The following is a 25,657-nucleotide window of genomic DNA, read 5'->3' as shown; positions in this document are numbered from 1 at the left end:
AGAAATAAATGGATGGAAGAGACCAAGTACGATCGTCCTCAACGTCGTCACGTCGATGATCGCGTAGTGATCATCGATGCAAGAGCAAGTGCAAAAGGGAGCTACTGCGAAGATCGTTGCTTTGTTCTTGTTGGATGCTGCTGAGGAGATATATGGTAATGGAGTCGCGCAGTCGAACATGAAATCCCAGTCAAATAACATATTTCCAGCATTAAGTATGTGCACAATAAATAAATGATCGAGTCCTTTAATTATCGTTGGCCGCGATCGTACACCGATGAATTTCAAGTTCATGGCTGCACTGGACGATCATTGCCATACACCTACAATCGGATAATATTCTTTCTCTTTTTTTTTCAACATGAATTTTTAGCTGGCAGCATTCTGTAACTGACACGATCATAATTAAAAATTTTATATTAAAGTCATAAAATCCACAGTGGTTCTACCATTGCAGTTGGATAGCCATAAAAATATGTATTTTTACGGGATGGAATGCTGCAAAGAAATCAAATTGCCGAAAGATATTCGTGTGTAAATTAATCTATGGCACAAAATCACGAAAAGAGCACGTTTCCTTTTTTTCTTTACCATATTATCAATTAAGGAGTTAGCAGTTATATAGCATTTTTTTATGATCATCATTTTTCTCGTGTTTCCTTATACATTCGACGTCTCGAAGCATCAGCTACTGCTCAGAAATATCTCAAGATCATCTGCAACATATCAATAGCACCGATTTATATTTAAATTGACTCTCAACATTGTATTATTGCTTGGTGTTATTCCTTCGGTATGTGAAAATTATTGTCGCATGGCTGGGTGTCATAGATTGGTGTTCGAAGAGTAGAATTTCAAGAGATATTTTTATATAAAAGGGTTGATCAAGTGAACAAAACTTCGCTGAATGCTTGGTAAGCCCTTTAAAATTAGTTTTGCTATGTTTTTTGTAACTTCAATCACGCCGTAGTTTTATCCATTTCATTATCCTTTCTATGTTTTCCGATATACAATCGATTTTGGAGTAATTCACACCTACTAACACAACGTAGATGTATTTCCGTTGAATTTTGAATTAAAAATCAGTTAGGGGAGAGTGGGACAGTTCACGTAGTATAATTATTGCTCGAACTCAAAGAGAGAGCAATTATATAATCCTCATTTTTTTCAACTTGTCACTGTTCTGGAGCTTAAACGGTAAGAGATATCGACTTCCAGTCTTCGATGACCCCCAATAAAAAACAATATCCCTAGACATTTTTCCCCTCGCCCCTCTATCCACCCAAAAATCACGTTTTTTGGTTTTTCTCAAAATTGGCCCAAGCTTTTTCAATGATTCTCGGATCTGTTTTAGAGGTTGTCCAGGAGAAGATTTCGTCCAAACATATCAATGACCGGAAAATTCTCCATTTTGAATTATTGAAGGTCAAAGTTCAATCACTTTTGGGAGTCCATTTTTCAACCGATTTGATCAAATTTAGATTTTTTGGAAAGTTATTGAAATTACGAACCCGGCTGCATTGGTCTTTATCGGTAATGAATCGGTTAACTACCGACTTTTTTGATTTTCAAATGCTTTAGTGATTTATGAATCAATTTGATATTTTTGAAAAGATTAATAATTTGATCAGGTTTTGCTATTACGACAAAGTGTGGTTTCGTCTCCAACCTCAAAATAGGGTGGATTGTGAAAAGGGGTCACTTAAGAAAAAGTTCAATTTCAAATGCATATTTAAGCCGAATAAATATTTATTATTTTCATTTAATGAGATCATCATGAGATTCTTTGTGAAATATTCTAACAGAATTTTAACAGTTTTTATTAGAATTTTCAATCAATTAATTAGAATATTCAATCAAATTAGAAAACAACTCATTTTGAAATGATGGACAAGATTTTGGAAAGTTGGACAAAAACTTTTGGAAAGTTGGACATAGTGATATTAATGACAAAATATCATACAAAATATGTAGAAAATCAAATGTTGAGGGTTTTCTCTGTATACTTGCACATTTGATGGTTATGCTAATCCCTCCTTTATGTCCGGGTAACAGTTGAGGAACGCTAATTACCAAGAACTTCCTAGACGTCTAACCGAAAAGAGGTTCTGTAAATTTGACAGACGCCTCGCGCTGTCCAGCAGTTATAGCTTTAAAGCGGATGCAACTTCTTAGCAGATTTGGATACCTCATCCGGCCAGGTCCTTTTCCACTTGCTTTGGGAGTTCTGTAGAGGCTCCTATTTGTCTTTCTTCAGGTGTTTTCGCGATATTTACTATCTACTATCTATTCTGTCGGGCACTCAATAGGTCAAGTGGTAGAGCACTCACTCTATGATGCAAGTGTCCCGGGTTCGAATCCCCTTTAGGTCACCAGGAATTTTTCTGGCGTTAAAGGGGTTCGGATTGCATCCAGTGAGCTTCACTGCACTTGATTCCACGGGCATGAGACTGACAGCCTCATCCCGTACAAGGAAAAATAACGATGCATGTCTAGAAGTCCCCTTGCGGGAAGGCCTTGTTCCTTCATGAAATGTTGTGCCAGCATTATTATTATTATTATCTATTCTGTCAGAAAAAGTGGTCTTCGGAATCTGGAAATCTTTGTAGCCTTTTCCAGGAGATTTTCTCCTGCTATTGCAACTATTTCTCCGGATACTTAAGGATCTTTGTCGTTCTTGTTAACATGATTTAACTGCACAAAACCACCAAATTCATTCACAAAATCAATTTGTCCAAGATTTAAAAAAACTTGTTTTGAAAGCAACACGAAATTAAATCACTTTTCTCTCCTTTTTAAATGTAATATTTCACAAATATTTTTTATTCACCTTTTAAATGGATGTATGTCCTTCGATTTTCACTACGGACTTAATAATATTTCACAAATTATGCCAAAAAATCAAACAAAACACTTTGATATTTTCCTAGCAACTTCCGTAAGAAACAGAGAAAATGACAACACTACCGTGTCAAGGTTATGAATATCACGCATGCAATAAATTTTTAAATTTTTCTTGCAAGTCACCCTTTGATTGTTTTATAACGATTTTTGCATTTTTAACTTCTGAAATAATCATAAAATTAAGTTTAATAATCTTTTTATCAAAAATTTAAATATTTAATTGATTTATTATCAAGTTTTTAAGGAGGTGTCTCACATTCCACACTGCTTTGTCCAACTTTCCAAACTGTCTCGCTTTAGGCAAATGACACTATTTGGGATCAACATAATATGACCAAAAGTAATTGACTGAATCTCATGAATATTATTTTTTCTACCCTAATCCGTCTCGTAAGGAATTTTGTTTTTTATATCTGCAATATTTCTATACATACAATATTAATTATGGTGCCGGCCAAAATCCTGAAAACCAAAATTTCGAAAGCCGAAATTCGAAAGTCAAAAACCCGAATTCCAAAATCTCGGAAATCCAAAATCTCAAAAAGCTCAAATCTCGAAAAAAATACAAAGTCGCGAAGCGCCAAAATCTCGAAAGCCAAAATCCTAAACCGAAAAGGAAGAAAACAAAGGATAATGTGTGGTATAATTTGCCAAAACACAGAAAATTTCCCTTTGCCACCAGAAAGCGTGGGTGCAAACCTGGGAGTAACTATGCCATTCTTAAGAATTTGGAATTTTGACTTTCGGAATTTCGGCTTTTTGGATTTTAAGCTATTCGGGATTTTGGCTTTTCGGGATTCATTCAAGATTTATATTTTTTGGGACTTGATTCATTCGGGATTATGGCTCTTATAGAATTTTGGCGTTCAGAATTTGCTCTTTCGGATTTTGACTTGGACCATTGTCTTTGGATTCAAAGGCAACGCCGGGACTAATTAATTATTCTTATACGAGGACTGGGTTGTCATAATAGTTCTGGAAAATTAATACCACAAAATTTCATATCACTTGAAGAAGATTTGATATCAATTAATCTACTGCGTGCTCACCTAAAGTTCATGTTAACCTTCTTAAGCTTGATTAAAGCCTATAGCGAGGCCGAGGCCCCAAGACACTATCATTCACTGTTTGTTCCGTTTATTCTGTAGATCTCATAGCGAATGGACAAACGATATACAACTTCGATAGATTATATTTATCGTTGTCGCTACGGAATTCGAGCAATTGGAAAAGTGTCAGAAATTGTAGAATATATCCAGAGAGTATCCAGTAAAGTCGATTGTGTTTATATGGATTTCTCTTCACATTCCCATTGTCTTTTATGAACACATCCCTTGAAAATTGCAAAGACATGGCAGCGGCAATTGAACATGCACAAGTGCAAATTTCATATAAAATATACTTGCCATTTTTGCAGTTAACCATTTTGCTATATATAATTCTTGGCCTCAAGAAGAAACATCGGCGCAATTCAAGAAGCAAACATGCGGCATTGTTAATTTTTTCACACCTCATTCCAGAGCGCACCAGTGCACACCTCATCGGCTAAAGTGTGATTTTCCAAGGGGACAAAAACTGCATCCGCGGTGCAAGAAGTCATCTCTCCGGTGGTGAGGCTGATGCTGGTTGGGATAGGAAAAAAAGTAGTGCCAACCAAACGAAAATTGTGTGTTTGCCACTGTGTTGAACACATGTTCCTTTGTTCTCATCCTCTGCCGATACTCCAATCCACTGCTGACTGCTCCATATTCTGCCCCAAGAGAAAGGATAGCAGCGATTTACTTTATAGATCCGTTCTCCTGATATTCCCGGTCGTTTATCAGGAAACTTGCCTTCAATGCGACCAGCAATTCACCTTAACTACTCACATCATCCACTGTCGATGAGCACGTGCTATGCCTCGCGATAGTTTTTATTTTGACCTCATAAGGATGCTCCATTGCACTAGCGGTTTAGTGGGAAAATCATGAATTTTGGCATTAAATATTTATCTTAAATTTTCAAACTATCCTCATCTTAAAACCGAGGGGTAATCAGTAAAAAAAATAATTTGTTCAATAAAAACTTAAATGTGATAAAAATCACACTTTGCCATTAAAAATTAAAATTTCGTTATCAATGCCATCGAGGTCAGGAAAATTTCATGAAATCGAAATTTTCATTCCTGAGGGATGAAAAGGGGAGACTGGGGCAAAAAGTAACAAAGCGGATATTTTTTTACAAGCTACCCGAGCACCCTAGAAATTTCCAATAAGCGCATAGTTTATTAGAAAGTTTTCCCTACAAGAAATACATTTATCGAGCCGTCTCTTAAAAGATAATTTTGTTGATAATTTTTTTAAATTATCATCTTTTCTATTAACAAGTATTGTAATACAGTTTTGGTACCTTTTCCGGAGATTTTTTTTAGATATAAACCTTTTTTCCCATGCAGGGGAAACCGGGGTAGATTAGCAACCGAATGAAATTTTTCATTGCGTATAAATTGTACAAAGAATGTTTGTATAAGGCTGATAAATATTTCAATGAATAATAAGGGATATATATATAGATTAGAGGATGGTTTCCTCAATATTTCTTAGAAGGCAAACTATAAGATGCCTCTATCTAATACTATACGTGGCTAATTCTGCCCCGGTCTCCCCTATTGGATAATCTTTCCATGCATTTAAAGAAAAAAATCAAAAACCGCAGAAAAAGTTTCTAAATTAGTGAAATTCATCGATTATAACGAGTATAAGTTACGATTAAGTTCACAAAACTGTAAAGATTTATAATAAAAAATTGTTATCTTTCTGTTTAACATGGATTAATTCAACCATTATAAGGGAAGAGCACCCCGGATCGGAATGTTAAGAGATATGTTCGATATTCAGTTGAAAATATAATACAGTAAAGTCTCGCTATAGTCCATATTTGGTTCCAGATTTGACACTTGGGTCGCACTATAGTCCATGTCATTTTTTAGAATTATCAACGACTTTTAGTTTTGAAATTGCTCGACGGCTTCCACTTTATTTGCGATTGTGGTATTTGTCCTCGCTCTCTTCATTATGGATCACAATTATCACAACTACTCAATTAAGTTTGCCAAAAATATTAAAATAATTATGACAACATTACATGTTGCGTACTAAAAAACATAACCTCAGTGATTTGAAATCAACGGTCGATAAATTGTGGACTATAGAGCGATGGCCTATAGCGGGACTCTACTGTACTCAAAATCCTATTTGGTATTTTTGTGTATGCTGAACGGTATATTAGTAATCCATTTAACTATATCTGTGCATTTGAATTTTGAAATTATACTACAATTTAATAAAAAGTAGGTGTAATTGCAACCGTGTACTCTGTACCTCGGATCGTCACGAATTTAATCAAGTGTATCACGGAAATTTGGGCTTATGAATTAAATCTGAATTAATGCACTGCTTTCTTGTGAGTGTTAAATGGTAAAAAGTAGCTAATAATTTTTAAAAAATAATTTTATTTAGAGCAACGATACGGTATTAATCTAACGATCTCAGGAACACTGCCGATCGCCGGTGCTCTTCCCTTATTCAGTATTATTTATATCAATTTTGATAAAGAATGGATGATATTTGCTGATGATTGATGATAACTGATCGGCGCCGATCAGTCGATCTGTCACTCATCGTTCATGCGCTAACCCGTATTCACCGCCTTGTGATTTATTTTTGACTTCTTTGAAAATTAATTCTTTGAACTCATATTAAAAAAAAACCTTTTAAAAATATGAATACATAGAGAAAGTAAACAATTTTTAGAGATTTCTCAACCAAATAGTTATCAAGTGTTGTAGCCAAAATCTCGAAAGCAAAAATCCTGAAAAGGACGAAATTATACAGAGGATAATGTGTGGAATAATTTCTCAAAATACGGAAAATTTACATTTGCTCCCAACAAGCGCGGGTGCATTCGTGGGAGTAGTTATTACACTTTTACTAATTCGGAATTTTGGCTTTTGAGATTTTGGTTTTGGGGATTTTAACTAAAATCCCTGACCAAAATAGAATATTCCCTAATAAGAGCATTGATATAATATTTTGAAAAACGAATTTAAAAAACGCTAAAATATTTTTGGTAAGAATTTTGGTAAAAACGATATGTAAAAAATTCATTTGGTAAGTAAAACATCACAATTAGTAAGTAAGAAAATCAAAAATGGTAAATAAGAAAATCAAAATGGTAAGTGAAAAATCAAAATTGGTACAAATGGCAGTAATATATTTTATAACTGTCCAAAAATTTCCCTTTTTCCAAATAATTTGCCCTTACCGTACGGGGTGAAACTAATAATTTTTAAAAACATAGAAAATTTCTCTGTAACAGGCGATACCGGCGATACTGATAACTTCCCAAAGCACAGAAAATTTGCAAAACGCGAAACTCAATAATTCCAAAAACATAGAAAATTTTCATTTGCCCCAAAGCACAGTAGGGCAGAACTAATAACTTCCCAAAACACAGAAAATTTCCCTTTGCTGCAACAGGCGATACTGATTCACAGCGAACAGACTAGGCTTTTCTACATGGTCATTGCTTTTTTACGCTTTCATTGCTTTTTTACACGTGGAAAAAATATTCAAAAAATTGCGACATCAAACCAATTTTTGCATCAACTTGATGTTTATTCCGTTCTCTGAGACAATATTCTTTAAAAAGAAAATGATATGCTAGTAAAATTGGCCAAATATAAATACCTTGAACAAAAAGCAAAAACCAATTTCCCACTCAATTGCTCTTTTCTTGACAGTTCCATATCACATAGTCCGTTAACATCCTTTATTTAAATTCATTGTTCGAAATTTCATCGACCACCATTGAAATCAGCTGATGCCAGGAAAAATCAAAACAAAGGAAATTTTACTCATAAAACACTTGTGAAAACTTTTGAAATATATTTAAAATGAGTATAGGCGTTGGTGAAATTAAAGTTTAGTATAAAAAACATGTGAATAATGTGAACTACATTGTTTTGAACAACTGAAAATATTTCCCGCCTTCGACATTTTACTTACACTGGATGGCGCTGTTCTCAGTGAGTGATCTAATCGAAAGCAATGAAGGTGTCATATTGACTTTTCCATTGCTTCTTTGAAAATCGCTGAAAAGAGCAAAAGCCTAGTCTGTTTCCTGTGATTAATTCCAAAAATTTTGTTTTACCAATTTTGCTTTTTTTACTTACTTTTTGAGATTTTCTTACCATTTCAGATATTTTTACTTACCATTTTTCTTTTTCTACTTACCATTTTTGATTTTTTTTTATTTACAAAATTTGATTTATTTACTTACCATTTTTGATTATTTTACTTACCAATTTTGAATTTTTACTTACCAATTTTGAATTTTTACTTACCAAGTTTGAGTTTTTACTTACCAGTTTTGGTTTTCTACTTACCTAATTTGCACTTTTTAATTACTATTTTTGATTCTTTTTACTTACCATTTGACCAAAATACTTACGATTCTGCTGCAACCTTTAAAAAAGGTATTGAAATATCTTTAACAATTTCCTTTTTCCTATTCAAATTAAGTTAGCCTTTAAATGAGGTTTAGTGAAATATAAAAGGGTATATATTTATACCTAGAACTTAAAAAAGAACAATTTTAAGCAATTCAAAAAACTGTTAATTTTTATTTTAAAATTCATGTCTATCGTTAAATTTGTGTCTATCTTGGGTTAGTAAAGCCATCAGAGGTATTTTTAGGTCTTTTTGGAGATTAAGATGCCCTAATGCGGAGTCTACATGCTGGCTCAATGCAACACTTTTCCTAATTTTTCCAAGAGTTGTGTTAATTCGATGAAATTGTCATGTCAGACAAATCTTCATGATGAATTCTTTTAGTTCATCTCGCGATGCCGGGTGGTAGTGAATCAGTTGGAAAAGTCTTCGTTGATGTGGAAAAGTCTGACGTGGGAATTAATTTAAATCCACATTTTTATGTAAATCGAATTAACACCCCGCTGCAGAAGTTATTTTAATTGTAATTCTCTGGGTGGTTTGTCGCCTCAAAACGTCTTACCAGACGCTTAACTCACCCATTGTAAGTCCATCTTTTGTGCACTTTTAAACCTTCGTGTCTCTGTGCGCCTCTGTTGATCTTCTCCAGACTTTCCATCAGTTGGTCGGGGATTCTTTTTCTTGGACACTTGGGAGACACATCCCAGCTCTTGGGGCGGTATGTGTGAAATAATTGCAATTAATAATTGCTCAATGCCTTCCAGTGAGATGTTTCGGTTGAAGATGTTGAATGTTTTGTGGATTGAGAGGATCTCTGGATTAGTGATGCAAGAGAGTTTCCTGAAGCACCTGAGAATCATGCTGCATATGGTTGAAGATGCTGGCCATCTTCATCCGTTTTTGTCATGAGGATGAGGCGAGAAGTGTACTTTGAGTTTTGTATATAGCAAATGGGATACCACTACAGGTAAGCCATGAGCTGCATATTCCCTGACTTTCCAATACTCCTCAGCTACTCTTATATACCTCAGTTTGGGATTTGAAGTGGTAGAGGAGAAAGTTCCCCTTCGACTAAAACCAGTTGTGATTTCCCCTTCGCGACGGTTGTCGGAGCGGGGCAACGGCTACGCCCAATGTCTGCACGAAACATCTACGGGAAAAGAGTACCCCACTTCTCTGGACTTGCTCCGAGCCGTCAGAGGCCGCATCTTGCGCGCTCTTCTTCGGCCTATGCGCCACGGATTGCGTTTCGCGTGCTACCCGTGAGTTTTTGAGAAATTCCCCCAGGCCCGGTGTAACACCAAACACCGGAGAACAAACCGTCCTTTCCACGGTTGGAAAAATCTGTCTCGGTGGTAGTGCTCGCGCTAAACAGTGTCTCAAACGGACGAATTTTTCCCGGAGCGCGCCCCCATTATGATTTCATCTCCTTTGTGATACCACGACAGATATTTTCCCAAGTTTTTCCCAGCACCGCATTCCGTGTGGTGGAATTTCCCGATTCAAAGAAATTATCCCACCGGACAGTGCCACGGCACATGAGGAAATCTTCCATCTTCCAGTCATTCTTCGACCACTCACTTACCGACGGAATGTGCAGAAAGCGCGCCTTTCTTCCGTTTTGCAATTTACCGATTGCTCGCTCTAGATAAATCTTAAGATTTATCTCAACTTCACCTCGGAATTTCGGACTTCTTACCCCCATTACAATAGAATTTCTGAGGTGTTGCTATTTAGAGACTATGTTTAATTTATTTTCTGAAGAAAGATCTTTAGGATCTTAGCTGGGTATCTTAGAATTTTGAGTGATATCTTAAGATTATCGAATTATAGTGATGTGCTAAGTGATCAATTAATCCATGATCGAAAAAGAAAAACTCTCAAGTGCTTAAAGAAGGTGTCATGGAGGGAAGATGGACCTTCCAGTGACTTCAAGACAAGTGATTATTGAAAAGTTAAATTGTGAAAATCAGCAAAAGTGGCAAATAAAGAACAGACTCTGACCATGTCTCGGCGGAAGCAGTCCCGTCCAATCCGTGTTCAGGATGACGAGGAAGGGCCCACCACAGAAGACTCCACCAAACTCACCAAGGTCCCAGACGACTCCAAAGAGACCATCATAGAAAACGGTAAGACAACTTCTCACCCCATCACCCTACCATTCCATCAGGGCTCTCCTGGCTCTTATCATTTTCATGTTGCCGATACTGAAACTTACTGAGGCCATATGCAAATAACTCCCATATATCATCAAAGTTCTATCGCGTGGAAAAATGAATATTTATGTGGTGGTGGAAACTATTCAGAACGAATTAAATGTTATTTATTTTAGCGTACGCATTTAACACTCAACACAACCAATAAAAGTGTTCACAAAATGTATGGTGGACTGAGGAGCTTTCGGTGAGGTTGGGAATCCAAAATAAAAAAAAGTCCACCACAAGGCACTTGGAAACCTGTTTCCGCATTGATGCTCACAATATCGCGCTACAGACTTCCACTTGTGCGGCAATAAGTCATTTCCCATGTCATACATACACCTCCGTGGCCGCGTAATGCCAATGGATTGCCTTTCAAGGCTGCCCAGCGAGTCCTCGCGGGCTGTAAATTCAATCGAGTGCACGTCTTATCAGCACTGCCCAAGACTGCTCAATGTGAACCCATATCGCAATGCTGCCATGGCAATCCTCAAGGTGCATGAGGAAAACAAGGGGATCACTTTTGGTGTGATTTCTTGTTATAAGCCCAACTCGACGGCAGGTGAAATTGAGTCTTGGGCTGTGTGAAGAAAAATCTAGGTCGATAGCACTAAATTGGACTCTGCAGTTGAAATCTCCTGCAGATTCAATGGTTGTGCATTAAAGTGAAAAGAAAATTCCTACAAGATGTCTATGAAATGAAGAAAAAATAGAGGAAGGAAGGGCTTTTCCGGACTCTGAAATTGTTTTTTTTCTAGATTTTACACCTAAAAAAAGGAAATAAAATTTTAGTTGCTTACTGCTTATAAGGCCTACACAGACCTGAGAATAAGCCGAGAGACGACTTAGCATAATTATATTTGAAATAATGGTTAAACTTCATTTCCATCATTTTCCACTAAGCCGTCTCTCGGCTTAAGTCGTAAGTGTGTCCAGGGCATAAACATAATTTAACCTCTCTGTTCGATTAGGTACGATCTCATAGAGTGCAATATTTAGTGAAAACGGATTAATAGTGCTATTCCAACACTGAAAAAAAGAGGGTGCGATTAACTTTTTTTCCTCATAACTTTAACACATTTTAGGTGTAAAAATATATCAACATTTTTTATGTTAATTTTACATCTTTTTAAGGGCAAAATTAACACGAAAAAGGATTACTTTAACCCCTAATACACCTAAAAAGAGTAATATTTACATCAATTTCGGATCAATACTGCAGGGTAAAATTAACATTTCCGGAATGTTATTTTAACTTTTTCGGATTTCTCTCAGTGAATGAAAAATGAGCATATTTTTTTTTAGCACATTACTGTTCTCAAGTACTAAAAAGACCATGACTGTTCCCACATGTTATTTCAATTAATATCAGATGGTATTGTGATCGGGGTGAAAGCTTGCTCGGCGGGAATATTCGAATTCGGATTTCGGTTGGGAAATCGACAAGATTAATTTAATATTTTCACTTTCATAGTATTTTCTACATTTTCTTAATCATGATTGACAAGGTGTAAGGTTCTTCGCTCTACACAAAAACTTCATATTTTCTCCAGTCCTCGTCATGTTTCAAAATCACCAAATAGTCATTACAGGAACCGACACAAAAGAAAAGTTCAACAGAAATCCGAATTCGAATATTCCCTCAGAGCAAAGTTTTACCCGATCACAATGCCATCTGACATTCAGTCAGTGTGGAGTAACCTGTCATGTCAGCTTGGTGGCGTAATGCAGTTGGATGGTCGGGAGTTGGCAACTTTAGCCTCAACCGCGAGTTTTCCCAGGTTTTTCATGAGTTTTCCCGTGAATTCTCAGTGGTGAAAAGTCGGCGCGCAGCATTAATATTCTCTCTCTACTCATTATTTTCTTTGATATGACGTATGAGAACAGACATGGTCTTTTTTAGTACTTGAGAACAGTAATGTGCTAAAAAAAAACATGGTCACTTTTTCATTGGAATAGCACCATAAGACCTTTTTTAGCTTCTTTCAATTTTTATTCGCTAGAACAACCTACGTTTCGTAAATACGATGTCGCCTTCATCAAGTCTACCAAACGTTTTGAACAATTTGGTTACGCTTTTGTAAAAAAGAATTTTAACATTTTCAAATATGCTTTACGTGTTTTATCCTTAATTATTCTATGTAAGTTTCCTTTGAAAATGCCAAAATTATTTTTTAAAAAAGTATAACCAAATTGTTCAAAATGTTTCGTAGAACTGATAAAGGGGACATCGTGTTCCCGAAACGTTGTAGCGAAAAAAATTGAAAGAAGCGAAAAAGGTCTTAATCACGGACTACTATATTCCTACTACTAGATTACTTGCACCGGGCGGGACTCGAACTCACAACGGTGAGAGCCGAGTCAGAGATCTCATCCGGACAAGACCCAACAGTCTTGCCTATTGCGGAGATCCCCGAATAGAGAGTAATCAGTGACCTCAGACCTCAGAAAAAAATTCTAGACTTATGGCTCCGTTACATCTTTTAGAACAGATCTTTTTTCTTATTCAAAAGCTTTGCATATCGTCACTTTAATCAGCAATTATCGTAACTTGTCAACTAAATCGGCAACTATTGTATATTCTGTGTGTTTCCATATTATTAAAAGAATTACTGATAGAGGTGTCAGCGACAATATGTTTATACAACTCTTTCGCACTGTTCTTCTTTTAAACAAATGGAACCCATTTCAATTTGAGTGTCAAAGATTTCACTTGCATTCACTTAGAATTTAAACTTCTAAAATGTTGTTTTTATAATATTAAGTAACATTAATAAGAAAAACTACAAAATTAATATAAATATGACAGTTTTTTTTATTAATAGGGGTGCAATTGAATTTTAAAATATCGATTGGACAAAAGTACCTTCCGTTATCCGTTTATTAAGACCAATTATCAAAATAATATTGTTGGGTCATTTTCTAAATCTCTTTAACTTTAATATTTCCAAAAAGTAAGAAAAATCTACAAAAAATCTAATTTATATAAAAACTAAGGCCGGCTTCAGACCTGAGGTTTAGCGCAGTTTCTTATATTCATTTCCTTATATCCAGTTCATGATATTCAATCCTAAGTCATATGTTTCCAAAAAATCTTGACTATGATAAGAAATAAGAGAAGTTAAGCCATATGGCTAAGCCTTAGGTCTGGAGCCCGTATAAGGGTAATGTGATTAACAAAAATTTATACTTTTCTTTAAAAATATTTTATACTGTCTAATAAATATATTTTTTCAATCAGGGGCCCATTAAGCATAATAAAAAGTGAAGATATTTTTCACTTTTCCTTGTAAAAATTTTGCAGCTCTTGCACCGCGACTTAAACAAATTTCCTCGTAGTTCTTGTATTACTTCGGCGAGCACCATGAAATATGTATTTTTAGATAGCTCTTCATGCACAATTTTGAAATATATCAGACTGATAAGTCAATTCTCTTTAGGAAAAAACTTGCCAATAGTCTTCAGTGCCTCTATGCAAAAACGTATGGAATAATGAAATGTCGAGAGGCCCCTGTTTCAATAAACAGAAAAAAAATATTCGTAATTGTTTGTGAATTCCTATGGGGGACTTACAAAATGCTCGTAAATCGTATAACCCACAAATAAGTTCGTAGTACTTTGTACTTTTTTTTCACAAACATTGTTCGTAAAATGATCATTGGACGAGCATTTTTTGTATTTTTAAAAACATTTGTTCGTAAATGTTCGTAAACACACAAAAAATGTTCGTAAAATTTTGTCATTTGTTCGTATTTGTTCGTAAATTTTTGTTTGTCTGGCAAAAATTTACAAACAAATGACAAAATTTTACGAACATTTTTTTTGTGTATTTCCGAACATTTACGAACAAATGTTTGTAAAAGTACAAAAAATACTCGTCAAGTGATCAATTTACTAACAATGTTTGTGAAAAAGTACAAACTTTTACGAACTTCTATGTAGATTATACGATTTACGAGCATTTTGTAAGTCCCCCATAGGAATTCATAAACATTTACGAACATTTTTACAAAATATTTTTTCTGTGTATATTAAAAGCAATATTTTTTATTTATTTTAATATACCAGGCAATGTTAGCATTTTTTACATTGTTCTACAGTAGACTCTTGCTCAATAGGTTTCTTTTCAATCGAGCGCAAAATTTTGTTGACAATTTTCACGTTTGATTTTAGAGCAAATTTGTTGAAATTTACTGTAGTTCCTTTTGTTTTATCGTAATAAATAATAACACAAACACCCCTATAAATAAAAGTTTCTTTTGCAAAAAACAAACGTCCAATTAAGAAAACAAAAATTTTACAATAAAAAATTAAATTTGTCTAATATTAAATTTTGAATACTAAAAAAATCTAAGACTGTACAATTTAATCCTGTAAAATTTCTTGTTTATACGTAACTCATGAACGAAATTTCTCTGCTCTCCCCTATAAATAGGTAATGCTAAGCTGATGGAGTTAATTGTTTAAGTATAGCTAAAATATGTTTAGAATATATCTCCATGGGTGGTAATTTCTCTCACAATTGGTCAGTGTAGTAGATCAAGAGAGCACTTTAGGACAAGTCAGGTGAACTTAATTGAAATTAATATTTCTCAGTTTTTGCTGATATGTCGCTAGGAGTGGATGATGGAGACCAGGATATGGGAAAGCTAATGCTTTTCGGATGAACTTTGCTGGTATTACAATGAAAATTGTTTTTCAATCAATTCACACAATGGACCATTGGGGGTAGGGGAGCATATGTTGGGAGGGTATGATATGTAAAAGAGTCAGTTCATTAGAACGAGTGTGAATAGCGAATGATGTGGACAGGGTGAGAAAAGGCGGGAGTGCAAGTGAGATGGAGAGAGCAAGCGACACCGGCGACAGACAGCATTCATGAAGTGAGGACCATAAATTATTCAAATCGTCACCGGGAACTTACTACCGCCTCAATTGACGCGGTGGCAGTTTTTACGCGCGCCGCGATCCGATCTTGTTCTTCCAATCTCATCCAATTACCGAACAAGCTGTCTCAGCAAATAGCCACACAGTCAGTCTTCTGAAGCACTACAAGTCTCACTATCTCCTTCACTCACTCATCTATTGACTTCTTTTGCCTATAAAAGCCGTAAATTTTATTGTATGGCATTTTTCTTCGTGCCTTATTAAATAATTAAATTTATTGTATTTGCATTTTGTGGCAATTTTAATTTTATATTCACACCATATCTGACTGACGTGCTTTTTCCAACCAATCTATATCCCCGCAAAGTGAACGCTTTCCCATGTTATGTAGTGTGAGAGAATGTTCAAAAAGTAAGATCCGTTAGAGAAATTAAAAATTCACTCAGAAACCACTCAAAATTTTAATATGAAATCGATAAGAAATGCTTTAAAAGTTATATGCCATAAATATTTCTTATTTTATTATATTTCTCTGCCACTCTTTTTCTTCCTCCACCTTATCAATTGGAATGTTTAACCTTATGGATGGACAAGAAATGTCATATTTCATATTAGTGTTTTTTTTTCCTGGTAAATATTCCTCAATATACCATCTGTGAGAGGCTGGTGCGATAAATGATAAAGATAAGAAAATTGAAGGAACCTGTTCCATAAAATAACCATGAAAAGAATATCTTCAACTCCAGAAATGAATTAATTTCTCTTGGTGTGTGATTCTCAAAAGATTTACCTAAAAATTTGGTGAGATTCCTGCTGAGAAGTCAAACGCTACTGTTTCCGATTTTGTCTCCCATACTCTCCTCTGACCACAAATTGCCTGAAGAAACTTAAACCAAGTGCCAAGAAACCTAATACTGATGGGAAATTGAAATGCTTTTGCATTATGCTTGAGATGTCAATTTTCGGAATTTTATTTCAGTATTTTGTACAATAATAAATCGTATCGAGATAAGCTTTAAAGCTAATCGTGTTTTTTTTTATAATGCTTGAGTATTTAGTTAAAGAAGATGACCTTAAGATGACTAAAAACTATACGGGAAGGCTTTCAGGCTTTGCACATATTCTGGTTTTGAACACTTTCAATTTTTCCCATATTCCCTTTAACGCCAAACCTACCAACCGTTTTTGGTCCTTTTTCCTATTGCGCTCGATCAATAACGGACCACGGTGTGGTAGGATCAAGAGCCTGGCAAGGTGGCATTTTTATATGGAGCTATTTGAAGCCAATTTCCTAAATTGATCTCGGACTCAGCTGACAGCGTTCCGAGGAAAAATGTATTTAAACAAAAACTTAGTATATTTTTTATCCCTCCATACGGTAAGGTATCTTATAATGCGAAAAAACTTTTCACTTTTTAGATATTTAGCGTAACGGTCGCGAGTGCAAAAAAATCACGTATAAATTTAAATCGAAGTATGAGAAAGTGGCTTCAAATTTCAGGTAACTTGACAGGGGCTTGGGTAGGATACTCAAAATTTTTTTCTTGGAAAAGATTAAATAATGAAAATCTAAACACTGAAAAATATATTACTTACATATTTCAAGAAATTGATAAAGTTTGATAGTGACATTGTACCGTGTAGATATGTATTAATTTTAAAAAGTTTTTAAACTGGTCAATTTGACAGGGCCTTGGTAGGTTTAACATTAATGAATCTGACCTAATAGTAAAATATTTTAATAGCCAGTCTTAAGCCACACATTTCCTTTTTTCAGGACTACCAATTAAGATATATTGCGATTAGATCAAATTCATTAAAAGAATATGGGAAAAATATGAAATACTCAAAGCCAAGGTATGTGCAAGGACTGAAAGCCTTCCCCTATAAGGGAAGTGACCCGGTTTTCAAAATTTCGATTCTTCTCTTATTTTACAAAGCAAGAATTCTGTTTTATCCTTTAACCCTTTAAGGACGAGTGAACACCCCGGTGTCCCGAAAACAAAAATCATTTTTTTCTGATTATTTAGAGGGCAAAACAACTTTTTATAGTTGAAAAAATTGGATTTGGTTTTGGAACACCGATGTCCCACTCGTCTTTAAAGAGTTGAAACATAATAATGAGGAAGGTTTTGAAGCTTTGGATTATGGAAGTTTTGCAAAATTTACCGTAGATACACGAGTGATTGGTCTTCGGGGGTGACTTTGCCAGCATGCTGTTCGTAAGATTTTCTTTAATTTTTTAGCACTTATGGATAATCTTCACCAATCCGAATAAAATTTATTAATGAAATTCTGTTATTCAAAGCTGTAAAACATACCCTTCCTAATTTATTACTTAGGTAAATATAAAAATTAGGATTTTACGGTGAAAAGAATACCTATTAGTACTTTAAGAACTTATGTGTCAAAGGTCATAATCTATTGGAATTCTTTCCATTCTATTTGAGATATGAAATTTAAACACTTATCTTTATATAGGGGAAAGCGCGTTACCTTCGCACGACTCAAGTATCGAACAAATCATTTTTTCTTTGTTCTCAATCTATTTGAACCATTGCTCTTTTCTGGAAAATTGAGGCATTGCACTAGCTTAATATCGTAATGGACAAAACTCATTAAAAAGATACTGAAAAAAAATTGTTCGAATCTTGAATCTTGAATCTTGAATTTTGATTTAACTGCCTACAAGTACTGTTCCCTGTCAAATATGTGTTCCTTCGATCATTAAATTCATTAATATATATTTAGGATCGAATAATTTAAAATCAACTTCAATCAAGAACATAATGATGTTGATAAGAGATTCTTCTTAAAGATACCGTAGATGCAGGTGACATTTTGCATAATGAGGGTAACTTCACACTTCTGTTTTTTGCAAGCTTTACTTTAATTCTAGGCCTTAACCCTTTAAGGACGATTAAAACACCAGTGTCCCATAAAAAAATTTCCTGACTACCTAAAGTTATTTTTTTAAATAACTTAGAATTTAGAATATTTTGTGCAAGTCTCTAGCTATTTGCTATGTAGTAAATATTTAAATTCTCAAATTCATAAATTGATTTTATTTATTTTTTATACTTCCAATTTTTTTTAAGCAAAACCCTTTTAGCAATTAAAACTAAAATACTCATACGTAATATTTTTCATTAGGGTGAAAAGTATTATTCATTGGTATTGTCAGAAAAATTACTTTAATTTTTGGGCTATTTTTATCCCTATCGTTCATAGAAGCACAAAATACACCGAATTAGACTGTGTTGGACTTTCCAAGGTTAGATGTAAGACTTATCATTGATTATGTTTTCCAGTTTAATTTTTATTATTGATTTTAAGTCCGTAAAGAGTGTCTCGTCGTTAAAGGGTCAAGGGTGGTTCTGTGACCATAAGGGAACTTTAGGATGATCTAAAGATCATACATAAGTGCTATAATTAAAGAAAAGCTTACGAAAAGCTGGGTTGTCATCCGCATTTACGGCACAGACGTTCACAAAAATGACTAATTAATCTCCTCAATAAATCTTAACCATTTGAAAACAAGTGCGTTATTATAGGTGACCCAAGGAAAAAAAATCTCTAATATATTTAAGTAAAACATAACTCTGAATTATCAGAGGAACTTTATTGGGTAACTACTTACTGGTGTGAAAATTGTTCTCAAAAGGTTAATCTTGCAAGGTACAAATATTAAAATTAGTCTTTGAAGTTCATATTCTATTGTACGCGTTTTTTTTTTGTTTTAAAGTGTAAAATTTATTTCAGTTTCTAAACTGAAATGAAACAATTTTCAAATCAGCGGAAATGGAATTTGTATCCTTCATTTTAAAGCTAATTCCTTCGAGTATTGACAATTTTGAAATGAATAGATGAACCATTATTCTTTGTGTTAGAAACGGTATATTTCATTTCTGAAATAAGAGAAAAACACCAATGAATGAAATCTTAAGAGATATGTTCTATATTTAGTTAAAAATATAATCCCCAAATCATTATTTGGTATTTTTGTATACCAAATAGTGGTAGTAGTTCTGTAAACGATCGAATTTAATTTTTAATTCTTATTTAACTTATAGAGTCTTTAAATCTTTCAACAAGTTTAATTGGGACCACTATTGCTTTGAGATAACAAATTACATAATTTTAGAACTTTTCTGTAGTTGCTGTTTATATTTAAATTTAATTTGAAATTGTCGTGATTGATTTTCCCCCTATTGCGTCCACCGTCGTCTTAGCGTTGGTGACCAACTTCCGAAGGCAAACGGTGGAAATCCTCCTTCGCAGATTGTATACGCCGTTGCAGAAAATCTACTTTTTTTCCTAAGACTTTCCGTATAAAATATTCAAAAATTCCTTACAAAATAATTCACTACATTTATGATAATAATTTATTTCATTTGAAAAAATGAAAAAAATAATAATCAAATTATAATTTGTTTATTAGCTATGATTTATAGATTTTACGTTCACGGCCATAAATATTACCGTAGTCTAGCACAGGATGATAGTGATCCCGTCCTTTTACTCTCTCTCAAGTTATTTTTTCGAAGTAATTATTTAAAAGTTCTTTTGGTTAATCTTAAATTGTTCTCTCTACAAAATACTTAATTTAGATCTTCTTGTAATGGTTGTCATAGGATCCATATAAAGCTGTGTCTACCTAATCATTCTTCCTACAATAAAAATTCATTATAATTTTCGTATTTATTCCTAGTTAATTATTTTGATATTAAAGGTATTAAAGGTGAAACTGGATGTCAAATTAAAGGTTTATGTCTCTGAGTCACCCTCTCATGAAATTTGCAGAATTATAAGTTGAATAATTGGCTTATTAATAAGGCCTAATCCCCATCGAAAATCCTTTTTACTCCCTCACTAAGAATTCTTGCAGAGATTTCCAGGGTGTATTAGTGAGAATCCACCCTGCTGTCATAAATAATGTCCGATATTTGCCACTGAAATACATGAGATTCATCTTCGCTTGTATCACATTTCAATCCCATTGCGACTTATTGTGATTTGGGGTTAATTCGTGACACACCCTCGTGTCACCCTCTGAAGCAAAATTTTCATGGCGGATCCGAAAGGGTGCCAGGGAGAGAATTTTGGGTTGACATGGATGGAAAATATGCGCAGGGAGATGACATAATAATAAAATTAGATAAATATGCTTCGATGAGTCGCAATATGGAGTCGTTTAATCCAATGCCAGATTACCCATTGATCTGCGTATGTTTCGCAACAACACGATGGGTGGTGGGTGGCTCACGCAGACACATACATTTCCATTATTTGGAGTAGCAAATGGGGTGATATTTAGCTGAAAATATAGGGAAAATTAGCCCATTAAAATCCATATTATGCAAAGAGTCCTCCTTGGCGCTATTTAGGGGAGAAGGGGGGAGGAACCTATGGGGGCAGGATTTTCTGGCAAAATTACATGTGGCTTCTGTGGCAAAATTGTATGGAATAAAGTGAAAATTTATATATGAAATTAAATTAATAGCACGATTTGCATTTTATGACAATAACGCACCAGTAAGCCAATTCCATGGAACAACAAGCCAGCAGCAGCATAAAATAATTGACACAACGATAGACGATCGCGACTCGAATAACAATTAACTTGCTATATGTGAACAATTATATTATTTTTGTACATGGTATTTTAATGCTATAATGTTTGAATTTTACGTGAAGTTGGCAGCAGAGAGACTGAAAAAAAAAGAACCACGGGTGTAGAGAAAGAGTGTTACAAACAAATTAAATTAATATGAAACTGGCGCACTATTATATTTCCATATCAATTCCCCAGAAGGACGTGGGTGGAATTTTAACCAATTGAATGAGTTCTCCCCAAAAACAGACACCACAAGATATACATTAAAAAAATATCATAAAACAATCGTCTGACCTGAAAGTGTGCAAAAAAATATACTGGATATTGACTTAAATTTGGGGAAATTGTTCACGTTTTGTCAAAGAATCATTCAAAGAATATTTCTTTCACAATAACAAGAATAACAGTGCGAAATATTTATTAATACAATGGTATTCCAAAAATTCTTACACATATTTAAAAATTCTTATAACATTAATAAAGAAAAATAGAAATTTTGAAAGGCTTTGTAAATAAAGATACCGCATAGTGGGGCAATTTAGGGGTCCCGATCAAAATTCCGAAAGCCAAAATCCCAAACGCCAAAATCCCGAAAGCCAAAATCCCAAATAGGCCGAAATCTAGAAAACCAAAATGCAAAATTCTTAAAAGTGTCATAGTTACTCCCACGACTGCACCTGCGCTTGCTGGAGGCAAAGGGAAATCTTCTGTGTCTTGGGAAATTATTCTAAAAATTTTCCTCCATATAATTTCATCTCTTTCACGATTTTGAACATTTGGGATTTTGGCTTTCGGAATTTGGTTTTCGGGATTTTAGCTTTCGGGATTTTGGCCTTTTCGGGATTTTGGCGTTCGGGATTTCGGTTTTCGGGATCTTGGCTTTCGGGACTTTGGCTGCCACCGCAATTTAGACATTAATGACATTTTAAACAATAAATTTTGGCAAAAAATAACTATATTCGAAAAATATGCGTTTCAATTTTAAATTTGTTGTTCAATTATTTATTTATTTAAATTTAATTATGTGTCAAATTAATTGTAGAAATGGTCAGTAAAAACTCAAATTTGAGCACTCATGCAAGTTTTGTTATGGACTCTTCATTTTACCTGGAATAACCTTAGATGTTTATGGATTTTAATTTCCACATGTACCTTGTAAATATTTTTCGATTTTTAAAAGAAGAAATCTCAGAGAAACACACTAAAACTTACGTAGTTTGATTGTAATTCGGAACGTTTATCTAAGATTTTTTTTTAATTGAACACATGAACTGCTCCACCCTGTCATACTATTTTTCTATTTATTATTTGTGTCAGTTTTATATATCATACAGATTTGTTAAATTATTGGATATTTTTTAGAACATATAGAATAGTTTGCAAGGAAAGTAGTTTCAATTTTATAACTCCAATATTTTGAAAATATGTTCAAAAACGTTTTTGTAATCTTATTCGATATGACTTTAAAATAATTCATGCATTTAGTATAAACAAATTTTTGAACAAACTTATTATTTTCTAGAAAAACTCATTAGGGGAAAGTGGGACACCTTTGAAATTGGGATTTTTCTCCTATATTTAAGTAGAACTGAGCTATATTAAAATGTAATTTAGTTTCTCAATCTGTTTGTGCAGCTAAATTATATAACGATAAGGCTCAATTTCATTTAAAAATAGGTAAAAAATCCCAATTTCAACGGTGCCCCACTTCCCACTAAGCTTGAGAACCTAATATTGGCTGCAGGCCTTATGGCCTTTACTTTTTTAAATTAATGTCCGCATTGAATCGTATTGCATACGGTTATGTAAGAGAAACTGTCTAATAAGGACATACATTTCTCCAGTGTGTAGAGCCCATTAAGCTTTGCCATATGGTTTAGTTAGTTTCTTTAATTTTTTTTATCAATCAAGAGTTTCTCGAAAATTCTGACTTAGGACTAAATTTAAGAACGATTGGAACGCCGGTATCCCCAAAACAATACTATAGCCTTCTAATGTTATGATTTTCTCTAAAAAGTCCGAAAAAGTGATTTTTTCCGACTCCTAATTTTTTCCCCTCTCGTCCTTAAAGGGTTAAAAGAACAAATGATCCATTAAGTTTTGAAAAAAAAACAGTAAAAATGATTAGTATGGGATTCTGTGGTTTACAGTAAGTGGGCTAAACATCTAGTCCAATAACCGTATAAGATTTCTAACTAACTGGTATAACATTAGATTAAATTAATAAGACCATTTTTAAGTTTACTTTTTATTTTAAGACTTTTATTCTTATATATCCTTTATTATTATTATTAATCGTATTGGGATATACTTGGTACAATTCAATTATATTGGCGTATATCCCATGTTGGAAAAATCTGCTGATCGTTGATCGTCTAGCCAGCGCCTTCCCCGCAATCTGGATGCTTCTTCCACGCTCCCGGATATATGTAACCTTTATAACTCGCATCTAGTAATAGAAATTTATTCTAAAGAACTTTGAAAATGAAAAATAAAGTTCGCAATCTTTTAAGGAGTTTTTATTGTTGTTAAATTGTAAATTGGTGTTATAAAAACGAAAGCTATGAACTTGTAAGCCCTGATAGGTCTCTCCTGAATAAAATTAGACTTTTATAGAGGAAAACTGGGGAACTGAGGTTACCATCCTTATTTCAACTTCCTGAGAATGAACTGTCCACGCTAACTGATGCTCACTGACTGAAGTACCGATGTTAATTAAGCAACAAGAGCTCCATATACCAACCTTCAGCACCCGTCTTGGGATGGTAATGGTTTGGCGTGTTAAAGGAATAAATAATTTAGATCGGTGGCATACAGCCGTCGACAGGGTTGACATGCGTCGAATAGGCCCTACGCTTTTACAAGATTTTTAAACTTCAAAACTATAAGTGTGTAAGTTTCAAAATTAAAAATGTACTTTGCCAAGATATCATGTTTTAAGTACAATAAATACAAAAATTAAAAAATAAAACTATTACTTGTAGTTGGAATTAATAATAAATTTTACTTAAAAACAATGTTTTAAAAACAATTTTTCTCTAGTCCAAAAATTCTTAAGAGTTATGGAATCTAATTCCCATGCAATTACGTTGTATATTTAGCTTGGCGTGCTATTTTGGTGTTATCGCGTTTTCGGATTGGTTGAAAGAACTCAAAAATTTAAGGATTTTTGCCAATAAGAGTACGTAGTTGGACTAGAATTATGAAAATCAATATTCAAGTAAGATGAAAATTTATGGATAACAATAAATCCAAGATAATATTCCTATTTGATAATTGCAAAAAGGTAAAGGAGTGTGTTTCAATGACTTTAGTATTTTACTATTAATTTTTAATAACAGGTCTTAAGAAAACCCTGTGATATTTTTTTATGTTTTTTATAATTAATTTTTTCATTGTCATGCTAATTTAATTTATGTAGTTTGTATCTCTTTAGAATTTTAGTACAAAACCGAATTAACATTTTTCCGAATATACAAAGTCTAAAATACTCAACGTACATAAATCATCACAATTCTTCTTCTTGTCGTATCCATATTTTATGAAAAATTGCAGATGTCTTTTGCAAATTTTGTTTTTAGTATGTATATCCATTTTATGATTTAGTTATCCTTTTAGTTAAAGATTTTTTGTTTTTTTTTTTAATTTCACCAATAAAATAGATCAGCTATTGTGCATAAATCTCGACATATTTGATGCGAAATAAGTTCAAAGTGCTTTTGGAATTGAATTCAACCCCTAAAATCCCAACAGCTCATTCAAAAAAATCTTCTCATCCCTCTGCATTGTGTCCTCCATGGCAAAAAGTGAATGTAAATATTGAACTGTGCGACCAATTCTGAATTAAATGGAAACTTTGTCAAAGTTATTATCGGAGGGCTGTTTAATTTCGCACCCTTTTCACTGTTTGGCTCAAATAAATGGAAATACATACATATAACATTAAATTGGGGAAAAGTGTTATTAAAATTAAATTGTCACTCTCAAAGACACTCAAATACTCCTTTTTGCTATTTTATTACACATTGAGCTCTTCATCCGCATTTCTATTTGCCTTCACCCTCTGGAAGTTATTAATTAAAATATCGAAATAACGCAAAAGTCTTTGTTTAACTTGATTTGGTTGGGCAGGGGATGGGGGTGGATTACGAAAAAAAATAAATTCACTAAATCTCTTAAGTATCGACGAATGAATTATAGCATTAGCGAGAAATTTTATATCGTTTGCAATATTATAAAATGAAAAGAAATTGAATGAGGTATGTTAATTTTAATGGAATACCTTGGCGACTGGATTCTCTGTCGCCGCAAAATAATTTTACAATCATAATCCATATCGAGGCGGAAACGAGCAATTAAATATCATATTATGCTTCAACTTCTCAGTGGTAATAAAAATCTACAACTCTGGAGTTATTGTCATAAAACAAAAGAGACGTTTTATTAAATAATTTATCGAAGACATAAATAAACGTGTCCCGTTGACGGGTGTCATAAATAATAAGTCGAAGAGATTTACAGTACAAGTTTTCATCCAATGTCTTCCTCCTTTCGTCTCATTT

The 25,657-nt window shown here is 33.9% G+C and overlaps 1 protein-coding gene across 8 annotated transcripts in view; it reads left to right on the top strand.

The window, feature by feature from the left end:
- Positions 1-10,111: 10,111 nt before the first annotated feature.
- The window catches only part of LOC129806592 (homeotic protein spalt-major), a 171,015-nt gene continuing 155,469 nt past the window's right edge, over positions 10,112-25,657 (top strand). For all 8 annotated transcript variants that reach the window (XM_055855292.1, XM_055855288.1, XM_055855290.1 and 5 more), the window contains exon 1: positions 10,112-10,522. In XM_055855292.1, the coding sequence (XP_055711267.1) occupies positions 10,399-10,522 (124 nt within the window). In that variant the 5' untranslated portion in view covers positions 10,112-10,398. The remainder of the gene's footprint in view (positions 10,523-25,657) is intronic.

This window comes from Phlebotomus papatasi, chromosome 3, assembly GCF_024763615.1.
Source record: "Phlebotomus papatasi isolate M1 chromosome 3, Ppap_2.1, whole genome shotgun sequence".
Taxonomy (NCBI): domain Eukaryota; kingdom Metazoa; phylum Arthropoda; class Insecta; order Diptera; family Psychodidae; genus Phlebotomus; species Phlebotomus papatasi.
This window is presented reverse-complemented; position numbering and strand designations above follow the sequence as displayed.